The 12,011-nt window shown below is 42.4% G+C and overlaps 1 protein-coding gene across 7 annotated transcripts in view; it reads left to right on the top strand.

The window, feature by feature from the left end:
* Nucleotides 1-291: 291 nt before the first annotated feature.
* The window catches only part of SESTD1 (SEC14 and spectrin domain containing 1), an 81,449-nt gene continuing 69,729 nt past the window's right edge, over nucleotides 292-12,011 (top strand). For 2 of the 7 annotated variants that reach the window (XM_066612350.1, XM_066612348.1), the window contains exons 1-3: nucleotides 292-568; nucleotides 6,333-6,409; nucleotides 8,481-8,585. In XM_066612350.1, the coding sequence (XP_066468447.1) occupies nucleotides 8,489-8,585 (97 nt within the window). In that variant the 5' untranslated portion in view covers nucleotides 292-568; nucleotides 6,333-6,409; nucleotides 8,481-8,488. Of the gene's footprint in view, nucleotides 569-1,109; nucleotides 1,132-6,332; nucleotides 6,410-8,480; nucleotides 8,586-12,011 lie in introns of those variants that run through there. The other 5 variants (XM_066612355.1, XM_066612351.1, XM_066612349.1 and 2 more) reach the window with 4 other exon arrangements.

The following is a 12,011-nucleotide window of genomic DNA, read 5'->3' as shown; positions in this document are numbered from 1 at the left end:
TCTTTGTGATGGGGGAGGGAATGGAGTCAGAGTGTTCAACAGAGGCGTGCATCTGTGTGAAGGGGGGGAGAGGAGAGCAAAGGGCGGGTGGCTTGGCCGGCGCATTGTTTTCCTTCAGGGTGGGGCTTGTTATTGCAGTGTCTTGGCTGACCCTGCCTCAAAGCAGCTGCAGCAGCAGCGAGCACACACACACACACACACACACACACACAGGCGTGTGTGTGTATTTGTGTGTCTAATGCATGATGGCAGCGCCTGGTGTCCTGTCCTGAGCCACGCTGGGGGTGCCTTCAGTAGCACACCCCGGCTTGGGCGAGGGGCTGTGAGGCTGGGTAGGCGGGCTCCGTGGCGGAGAGGTGCGCACTGCCTGCCAGGCGCTGTGAAGGCAGCAATTGCAGCAGCAGCCACGGCTTTTGTCCGGCAGGCCCGGGCGCTGAGTGGTGCAGCGCGCGCCCGGAGAGCGCTGCTGGCTGGCTGGTTTGCTTTTCCCCGCCCGCCTCCTTGCTCCGCCTTTCTCGCTTCGCCAGGGCGCATCTCGGCCGCCCGGAGCCAGCCACCGTGGGCCCAGGTGAGTCTCCGCGGCGCTCGGCCGGGCTTGCTGGGCGGCTGCTGGCAGGAGGGGAGCGGGAGCTGGAGCGCAGCAGGCCCCAGTGCGCTTTTGCTTTCCCTTCGCTGGTTGCAACGTGGAGGGCCCCTGCAGTCCCTGGGCTTGCTGGGTATGGCTTCTCCTCCCTTCTGACCAGTGCTCCAGGGGTGGGACTCTGCGGGGAGGGAGCAGCAGGGACGTGGACACGGTGTACACCCACTCCGCCCTTTCCCTGCAGGATTGCTTGCTAAACCTGGGCGTGTGTGGCCTTGAATGTCTCTCTCTCTCCCTGCCTGGGCGAGAATCAGGAGCGGAGGCTCCTTTTCTTCCGCAGTCCTTATGCTCCGCTTTACACCATCGCCGGGTTCAGCTCGGAGCAACAGGTTTCTTAGTTGCAACTTGGGTGGGTTTGATACAGATACGTGGGATGAAACAACCCCACGCTGCTGCGTGGAGATTCAGCCTGCTGTGTCCTTCCCCCTTCCCTCCCTCCTTCCCTTCCCTTTGTGTTGCCACTTTCCAACCCCCTGCCTTGAATGCTAGCGGTGAGTGTGAAAAGGCACCAGCCTCTCTCTTGCTTCCTTCTGACTCGGCTTTGAAAGAAGCATTTTACCTTCTTTGGCCACTTCTCATTTAATTTGCTGTGTTGTTTTCCAGACTTCATACTGGGCTTAAAAAAAAAATCACCCCAGATAGCATGGAGGTTTGGGGGGGGGGAAGACTGGTGTCTGAGGGAATGAAGAATGAATGAAGGGAATCCTTGACTGGAGATGGATGTGGCTTCTTTTGACATTGTGGCTTGTTACTGTTCCTTAAAGTGTAACCCAGGGCACCATTCTTTGGCCATTTTACAATGTATAGTGGAGCCTTGGTGTTAGCATTTTCTTCACTTAGCATGAGTGGTTGATTCAGGGTATCAGTCCTGCAAATTGCAGTTTCCTTGTCCATTTTTTGGACTGGTCCATTGTCTCTGCAATTTTGCCCCTCTCTTTTGTACTCGCCATGCTGCCTGATGAAAGGTGGCTGACTGAGAGTTACCTTTAATAAAACACTTCCATTTCTGAAGTATTTTGTGCCGGTAATAGAGAGGGGGAAGAGTGATTTGTGTGTGTGTGTGTGTGTGTGTGTGAAGCATCTTGAGTCACTTGAGGATAAATGGCTAAAACCAGCTAACAATTCAGTTATCCTAATTAAATGCCATATATTTTGTATCTCCTTGCATCAAAGATGTGTAATGGATCTTCACAGTCATTTCCACCTGTGAAAATGGTGGTTCTGCAGGTACCTTTTCCTACGGGCATTCCTGTTGTAATCTAGTGAGCATTGATTTCCTTCTTCCTTTCCCTGCTCCATTATGTTTGTTAGGGAGCAGCCAAGAACAGCTACATTGTTCTTTCATCACCATGGTGAAGTTTAATTTTACACTAAATAATTTATTTTGTACAGAGCATTGTATTCTCTGAGACAGATACATTGTAAGGGGCAGGGTGACTGCAAAGTAAAATTGAGGGAATGATTTCAAAGGCCTCATCCTAATATTGGGTTGGGTGTCATTCTCTTTCTTTCCCTGCCTCCCCCAGCCACTCCCAGTTTCTGCAGACTGAATATATCTGTAACATACTAACACTTGCACAGTAACTGTAAAATGCTGAAGAACATTAGCAAAACCTACATTGCAATTCACTGCCTCCTACTGAGTTGTGAGAATATCTTTGGGGTTGGTTTGTACAATTGTATTGCATCACAGAAAAAGGCCTTCTGGTGTGCTAAGGTGATTGGAAATGTTCTGTGGAGTGTAGTATTTAAACAAAATATTTCCTGCAAAAAGAACGAGAGACTCTTTCTTCCAGAACTTCTAGTGCAGATCTTTCCTCTTTGGTCTTGTAGAAAATGTTTGTGATTGTATTGTATGTGTATCTTTGTAAATAGCTGGAAAGAACTGTGATCTCTTAGGTCAAGGGTCCCCAGACTTATGCCTGGCACAGTGTCAAGGGCTGGAAAAATAAATTTGAATAAATATATTAGAGATGGAACTTAGATGAATGAATGAATGAATGAATGAATGAATGAATGGGCTCAAAGTTCCAGGATTTCTCCAAGCCCCACCACAGAAATTAAAAACACACTTAAATGGACCCCCATCTCTCCAAGCATCTTACTTAAATGTGCAGGAGTAAATATCTCAGAACCAGCAGATCACAGGCAATTTCCAGGATTTCTCTAAGGCCCACCATACACCAGAGAAGCTTACTTAAATGAAAAGAAATAAGTCTCTCAGAACACAGTTCACCAAAATTAGAAGGGAAGATCTCTTGGAAAAAGCAGCCCAAAGCACTTAATGCAGTTTCCAGAAAAAAAAGAGTTTTGTCCCCCAGAAGCATAATTCCTCCCCCCCAGGTCCAAAGCACTTTCAAAATAACAGAGGGAAAAGAGGGAAAGAGCTTGCAAGCTAGCCCCAAAGAACAAAAAGAAAGAAAAAAAAAAAAGAAAAAAAAAAGGAAATGGGGGTAGAAAATATCTAGCAAACCAGCCCAGAAACACTTAAAAAAAAGAAAAGAAAAGAGGGACTGGGGGAGAAGGAAAATATCTTGCAAACCAACCCAAAAAGCACTTTTTAAAAATTGAGGGAAGCGGGAAGGAAAATATCTTGCAAACCAGCCTAGAGAAGACTCTCATCTTCTAGCTGGCTCCTGCAGCCTCTCCTCCTCCAGCAGACCTCTGCAGCCTCTCCACATGGGGGCTCTTGGGGGGGGGGAACCAGGTGTGACCTTCTAAGGTCTTTCAGAGGCCATAGAAGTCATTCTGAAGACTGGGGAGGCCACATGCGGCCTCCCCAACACTGGAGGTGAGGGGAGCAGAGCTTCCCTTGCCTCCAGAGGATTACAGTGCATGGGGAGCCTCTGAAGGCTGGAGGCTCAATGAGATCTGAATGGAGGGAGTCTGCAGGCTGGGGTTTGGGGACCCCGTCTTAGGTGATCAAAAGCAAATAGTCTTGTGTATTTCGGTTTGGTCTTGACAGATCTATGTACAAACCCTCACAGAGATGAATTGAGAGAGGAGACAAGTAAGCAAGGTATTAACAAATAATAGACCAAACACAGCTCTAGCTGCCAGAACTTCATGTTAGAGTTTGGACCTGATGCACAACCCTGACACAGAGAAGAAGTGCCTCTGAACAAGATGATGTGAAAGTTTGAATTCCACCAACCTTTCCAGAATGCGTGCGTGTGCTTTTTGTGGGGGCAGCCCAGTCTACCCATTACAACTGTGATGGTTACAATCTTGGAAAAGCATCAGAAGAAAGCAAAAAATTCATTTGTTGTATCTTCAGCAGTGTCAGTGCTATGGAGCAGGGTTATGTTTCAGGCTTGAGTTGGGTTTTGGAGCCTGTGCAGCGCTTTAGTTGTTTAGTGAGAAGCTAAGAAGAAATTCAGGCCAATAATTATAAACAAGATGGATGAATTTGCTTCTCAGAAAAATCATAATTGCTTGGAAATTTCTTAGTTTGGACTTCTTCCTTTTGCTGTGTATATTTTGAATAAATATTACTTATAGAAAAGCTATATTTCAGATACTTTTCCTTTATATGAATAAAGGTGTGAGTGGTGAAGAGGTGGTATGGTACTTTTTGAATCAATTAAAAATATCTAGAACACAAATTTTCTCTTGGCTGTTCTTAGTATCTTCAAATGAAGAATACTTTAACTGTATTAAAAAGAATATTAATACTTAACTCTTGTGCAGTGCACAAGAACATGGCCCAGCCAAGATGGTGGTGCCCAGTAGAGCTGGTAAGAAGAGGCTACTGGGGCTGTCCCAAATCGCTTCTGTAAGTTCCTCATGGCAGTGCCATTGCCTGAGGCACTGTGGTGCAGTTTGGACACCACTGATTTAATATGTAGTACTAATTTGGCCTGGGCTGTGTTTTGGGCCAGATACACATTGAAAGCATGATCGGAAAACATGTACAGGTTGAGCCTCATTATTTGTGTGGGTTCCATTCCAAGCACTCACATGGATGGCAAAAAAACGAACTATAGCAAATCAATTTAAAAAACAAAGTTTCTTTGCTCTGGTGATTTAAAAACAGCCTTGTTGACCTTTGTGATGTTAAGATAAGAGTCATTAAGACGACAATCCAACAATCAGTCTCTCTCAAGGTGCTTAGAAAGGCTTCACTCAGTCCCTCCCTTCACCAATGCAAAGTATCTTTCTTTCAGCACATTCCTTCTCATTTGCAGGGGCCATTCCTTCTGGAGTCAAATCCGTATATAAAAAATCCGGGTATAAATAGGCTGGACCTGTAATTGATGCTCAAAAGATGAAGATATGTCTTCTGTTACCAGTGTGTTGGGAAAGGTTCTGATGCTGAGTTGACCTATTACAGGTCCAGCCTTTTTATGCATGGATTTTTTATATATGGATTTGACTCAACACGAATGGCCACTGCAGATGAGAAGGAACATGCTGATCCCTGGAGAGGGGGAGAAATGCATCTCTTTAAAATCAGTTTAAAAAATTGAACAGTCCTTTAACAGTAACCTCCTTAATGAGAGAGAGAGGAGAGAGGGCAGCTGACTGACAATCCATCAATCCTTCTCTCTCCAGGTGACCTCTCCCTTCCCCCTGAGCACATGAAAGAAAGGTGATCACATTGCACTGGTGAAGAGAGGAAGTGAGTGAAGTAATTTTGTAGCACTTGGAGGAGGACTGATTGATTGTTTGCTTAATGACTCTTATCTTTTTCTTATCTTTTTTTGCTATCCACTTGAGTGCTTGGAATGGAACCTGTACGAATAATGAGACTCAATCTGTATTATTATTATTTATTATTAACAGTATTTATATATTGATTTTCAACAAAAAGTTCACAAAGTGGTTTACAGAGAAAAATCAAATAACCTATGTAAGCAGGTATGTTCTGCAGTCACAAGTATATACTTTTGTGAGGCGGTTCTTCTTGCAATGTTAATGTAGTAGCAAGTGTACTCCTGACTAAACCAGTGTTGTTGCTGTACAAGAATTACTATAGAAAATGAAGGGATGGAGATAGAGAAATGCATGTAAATCCAAGGACTCCATGTGAATACCACCTCTTTGACACCATTTGTAATAATGTCTAAACATGGCATAAGTGAATTCTGATGTTTTGTTGCACCTGCTTGAATTACCTGACAAGAAGTTATTTTGATTAACCGAGAATTACTTATTTAAGTAAAAATGACACAGTTATTACCTTAAGGTTCCACTGTTGACCTGAATGGAGTAGCATGTGTTGCCTTGTATGCTGGTATGAGTTCAGGAGAATCTGAATTTTGAGTACAGTACATACTTTAGCAAATTGGTTTTTAGATAATGACTGTTCCAGTTTCCTAGTAACCTTCATCCCTGATGCAACTTTCTTTTCTTGTAGTTTTTGTCCCCTGGTATTTATGTAGTTTCAGCTTGAAAATATTATAAATGCACTTTGCGAGCTCTGCTTTTCATTATTTTCCCACAAATCCCCATTCTCTCTTGAGAATCAGGAAGCGATGTTTTAATAATAGGAAGGAAAAAATGACTTCCTTGTTTTCTTTCCTCATCTTCATTTATGACTTGGAAATACACAAATAACTATATAGTGGAAGCATCACCTTATCTTGCAATTTCACTATGAGTTTCATGCTTGAGATGTAAGAAAAAAAATTATGTATTAAAATGCAAGGGGAAAAAAGCAATGTTGTAACATTCCAATTTAAATCCACAGGGCTTGAAAAACTGAATCAAATCCCGAAGTTATTTTGTCAAAAAATCCCAATGTTTCTTGAAACAGTAACAGATACAGTAAGTAAGATCATTCACATTTTGAAATGTTCTTTCAGTGTATGGAATAAGTGTGAGATGTATAAGTAACTCAGTTTTTTTTGAAAATCAAGGACTGTATTAGTGTGATATTCTTAATTAATGGTACCGTGCAAGCTTCATCTCGACTTAAAACATTAGCTTATGTGGGCATCCCCCATTGAGCACATGAGACAGAGGCTTGGATTGATAACTTTTATTAAATTCAAACAATAACCTGCAGCGGGGAAAACCTAGCTAAGAAGGAACCCCCACAAGCTGCTGGCTACTAGTCATTTGGGAGAAATGGCCCAGCCGTCTGCCTCCCCCAGACCCCATGGATGTGACATACTGACTCAAAGCGTCACCCAGTTGGAGACTGGGTTATCTTACCATAGCCACCCCGAAGGGTCGAGGCAGCTGGCTAACATCGATCCACACAGGCAAAGCCTTGAGTTGGCCTTTGCTCAAACCAGCCAAGGGGCTCACCGACCCACCTCACCAACCCAGACAAGTGTTGTCAGAGCAATCCTGACCACTCTGACTTTACTAACCTTGGTATGCATGCCACCCCCATTCCTGGCTACCCTGCCAGCATCCCACCAGCCTAACCCAGGAAAACTGCATCAGTTAACACTTTCTGACCAGCCCAGTCCAAATGCAGTCTGGGGTAGGTGAAAAAACTGCTAACCAAAGGCCAATCAATTTAACAGCAAAAAATTCCTACCTGAACTTGTAAACAGCAGCCAGCTAATCTCAGACTGTACATAGGGAGGGTGGGTGCGCTTGAAGATCCAGGCGCGGGCTAAGGCTGGGCACTTGAAATGGCCCCAGCAACAGCTGCACCACACCTACCTGTCACCCAGGGGACAATGGGCTCCTGGGATTTTCCTGCCTCTGTCCTGCATGCTCCGAGGGATCCGTGCAAGGGGCACCAGGGCTCTAGGCACCCCAGCACAATTGTTTAATACATTATTGTGTGGTTTTCTGTGTAGATGAAATCTTCTGTATGAATATTTTCTTGAGAACATGTGCATTAAAATTGAAGATGCTTATGTCATTTCTGCCCAACGTTGCATATATGCAACAGGGATCGAATGTGTACACTTGTGGGCTGTGCAGAAATGGGTAATGTACAGAGGCATTCTTACAGGGATGTACAGTGTAAGATCTGTGGCCCATATCCAGCTTATTTAGTGTGCCTGGTTTACTAGTTTATTATGCTTAAAACGAATGGACTGAGAACAACCTAGGCATGGTAAATACGTAGATCTATGGACATTAAGTTACTGCTGATTCCTTCAGATTCTGATTTTAGGCCACTGATTTTCAAACGGTGTCTCAGGGAAACCTGAAGCTCCTGATTGAGAAGGTCAGTAATAGTTGCCAAGTTACAATGACCAGTTGCCAAATATTGATCTTTCTCTGTAATGTACAACTCCAGGAAAGTGTTGGGACTGTGTTAGTGCATCCACTCAGTCCACACAGGATGATACAAGGTCTTAACAGGCCTCCCCATTGCCTTGTTGCAGTGAGAGTGCATCCTAGAACATGTGCCAGAATCCAGGATGGATTCAATATAGATGGGGTTTTTGTAAGAGGCAAGTCGGTATGCAAAGCATTTCCTGGAAGAAGAAAGTTTGAAAATCACTGGTTCAGAGTAAGTAGGAACAAGTGCTTAGAGAACTAGGCTGGGTGGTTGGGGAATTTTAATGAGGATAGTGACTTTTTTTTTAAGCATCTTTAAAAGCATCAGGGAAACATTTACTAACATTCTGAATTTGGAACATCATGTAGTGATGTAGTCATGGATGCAGCAGAGCCGTTGGCTTTGCGTACCAATGACCTGCTCCAAAGAATGAAGCAAATGAATAAGATAGAAAGTTGCCAACAGCTATGCAGCACATGATCACAGAATGCGAGTTTATGCTAACATTGCAGGCATGTGTTTAATACTAGCACAAAAATGTTTAAAACTCAGATGCTAGTGAGTAGAAGGGGAGTTGGGGTTTACTTGACTGTAAAGTTGTCATCTGTAAATAGATGAATATGGGATATTATCTTCTGTTTTTAGGTGAGAAGATGAACAGCTGCAATACAGCAAACTTGAAATTTGGAATACTTGTACATAAATCCTCAAAGAGAGAAATTACAGTAATTAATATAAAAAGAGATGAAGGTATGAATTAACATAAAAAGAGATGATGGTATAATAGACCTAAGTAGCTAAAATATTGCTTGGAATAATCAATGTGGAATGGGTGATACCCAAATTTAAAGAGATTGGGGGACACTGACATATGAAACCGCCTTACACAGAGTTAGACCATTGATCTTGTGTATTGCTCCCCCTACCCACATACTCTGTCAGGTACTGGCACTATAAGGTAAAGGTATTTCCCACCACTGCAACCCAACCCAAGGGTGTTTTTCTTGTTTGTTTGTTTATAAATTACAGATTCCAGTAATTTGGTCTGAGACCTTCTGCATTCAAAGCTTGTGCTACCACTGAGCGGTGTCTGTCAGTTTGTTGAATATGTAGGCTGATATTAAATGAGCATCAAAGTGTTAATAAAAATATGGCTCTTGGTAGTGTTTAGAGATATAAAATTAGAATATGGCTTGCTAAAGAGTTGGCCCTGCATTGAAGAAAGGTTAAACATTGGCACAATTTGTAGCACAATTGTAGAGTGAATGGTATTTGTGAGAGACCAGAGTTCAATTTTCAAGGGCTGGTCATCCATAGAGTATCAACATGATTATTCTTTACTATACATGAGATGGTAATACTTCTTTGCATTGATTACACCTGAGTGGACAAAACTGCAGTATCTTTGTTGGGCTATATTACACCTTACAGCACATTCACTTCTTGTTGTAAATCTGTGGTATCAGAACATACTTTTGATTAGTTCCTGCAAGCATGTACATTACTTGACTTTATCAAACAAACTTGGGACTAATTCACAAAGTGGCTCATAAACTAGCCTGCAAATGGTTGGAAACCTCGAGGTGTAGCACATTTCAGTTCTTAAAGCTCATGGAGAACCTCTCCCACTCCTCTCTGCTTCCTTATTCAACTTGAAGTAGTGCCTGGCTTTTCCCTACATCAGAGAAAGCAAATTGTGCGTGTTTGTGGTTTTTTTGACTTGTTCACACATGCAAGTTATCAGTTGATGCACCTATCAAGTGATAAGGCTGGTTCACACATTTATGCATGTTCTTGACTGAATTTTCCCTGATAAGTCTAGTGAAAGAGCTTTTTCCCTGTGTCCAAGGTGGTGAGGGCATGTTGGGCAATAGAGAACAAAAGGGTCTGTTCTCTTTTGGCTGCTACTTAGCCAACTTTCTGCTTGTTATTAATTGGCTGTATGCCCAGGGCAATGTGAAAGATTTGGAAAACAAGAGTTACAGAACTCTTACTTTGAGTTGAATTCTGATCCCATTTACAGTAAGGACTTCAATAAGTAAGGCTTGCTTTCTGGAAAAAAGAAGAAAAAAGATTCAGATGAATATGCCAGGAATGGCACTCCTCATGGGATTATGTAGTGTGTACATAGTAATTAGAAATTTAAGATCAACTTTAGATCTGGAAGTAGCTTGAACTGAATAAGAAGATAGTGTGAAATAAATATTTTAAGACGTCAGTGCATAGGTTGAATATTTTGAAGTGGGAAAACTTCAGATTTAACAAAGTCTCAATGTGCTCTATAATTAATGGAATTTTATCCGCCTCCTGTTTACAAAGGAGTTATCCACATATCTTTTATCCCTTGCATGAAATGGAAGCAACCCTCCATAAAGCAAGGACAGAAGATAGTTTAAAAGGACTCTGGGTTAGTAGAAGATCTGCTCTTGAATTATATGTGAAGCAATGCATTAATAGGTATCAAAACCATAAGACTAGTTTTCCCCAAACTTACTTGGCTTGTAACATCCTCAAAACCTGGAAAGAAGTAGTGATAACGCAAAATAAATCATGCAGTGACATCACCACCATTTCCAGGTTTCGAGGACATTCACAAGCCCCAAAATAGCAGTAAGAGGGTCAAGGCAGAATGGTTGACTTTCCCAGTGGGTGGTTTTTGTGTGCCACAGCTCTGCCTGCTGTGCTGACCCTCCTGCCTTCTTGTTAAATATGTCCCTCTAGCTTGCATGCACACTACCTGCATGTCACATTCCTGTTCTAAAAACAAGAAACATGTCTGCTTGCTAATGAAAAAAGCAAGGTAATGGGGGCAGGTATTGTACTTATAGGGTCTCCCCTTATCTGTGGTTTCCGTATCCGCAGGGGCCTGGAACCGATCCGCTGTGGCTATGGGGAGACACCTGTATATTTCAACATAAGGAGCTGCTCGTGATTTACTGAGGTTTTCTGGGAAGTGTTCCTCCATATATAAATACAAAGGAGAGGATACTAATGTCCTATCATATGATGGCACATGTCCTTGCTTGCTTGCTTATTAATTCAAATGAATATTTATTTCTTTGCAAGGGAGCACTTGCACTGCCATTTCTAATCCTGTGGATTGGCTTTCATTGTAGCAGTGTACTGATGTTGGGTAGTGAAGCCTCTTCTTATTCCTTACAAGGGAATAGATCTATTTGGCTTTTTTTGATAGTAAGGCCACAGCTGGAATATTGTGTGCAGTTCTGGTCACCTTGTCTCAAAAAGGATATAGTGGAACAGGAAAAGGTGCAGAATGGGGACCAAAATGATTAGTGGACTGGGGAATGAGGAGACTACGATGTTTGGGCTGTGCAGTCTAGAAAGAAGACGCCTGAGAGGGGACATGATTGAGACATAAAGGGCGCAATCCTAACCCCTTATGTCAGTGCTGGAAAGGGCAATGCAGCTCTGAGGTAAAGGTAAAGCTCCTTCAAAAAGGGGGTTTAATAGTTAGTTAATGGAAAAGGCAGGCCTGCATCAGAAACATTTCCTTTTGTATACACTATCTCAAGCCTGTAAGGCAGAAGGCATGCATTATGCAGAGTGAAACTCTGTACTTTTTGCATCATTGAGGATGCACAAGGTTAAGAGCTTATCGGATGGCATTCTGTATTCCATCACCACTCCAGGTCACAGCCAGCTTACTTCTTGACTTTTCATCAGTTGAGTAAGAATTTCCTCTAGCTAACCAGTATGGGAAGCTTTGTAAATTGTGGTGAATGTGCTTCAAATGATTAATATATCTGTCTTGGTAAAATATTTTTATGAAGTTATTTTCAAGGCTGTGCTATTAAAGTTTTTGATACATAGAATTCTAACTTTGCAAAACAACTGAAATGTATTGCACATTTTAAAAAAATTTAAGTGTCTGAGACTGTTGAACTATGTCTTTTTCATCCTGTTTAATTCTGGTAGGAAACGCTATTGCTTGCTAGGTAAAATAAGGACATCTTACGTGTCACATTTACTTTATCCAATACTTCCTTGAGAAAAGGTTATGTAATAAGCTTAGAACTAAGCAATACAAATCAGATGAGATAAAACCACAATTAGAACATCCAGAAATATGTTGAGATAGAATCCTAGAAGTCAGTTGATTGAAGAGTTTAACATTTTCTTTTGCTTTAAAGCCTACTGTGAGCCAATATTGTCTTT

This window comes from Tiliqua scincoides, chromosome 1, assembly GCF_035046505.1.
Source record: "Tiliqua scincoides isolate rTilSci1 chromosome 1, rTilSci1.hap2, whole genome shotgun sequence".
Classification (NCBI taxonomy): Eukaryota; Metazoa; Chordata; class Lepidosauria; order Squamata; family Scincidae; genus Tiliqua; species Tiliqua scincoides.
This window is presented reverse-complemented; position numbering and strand designations above follow the sequence as displayed.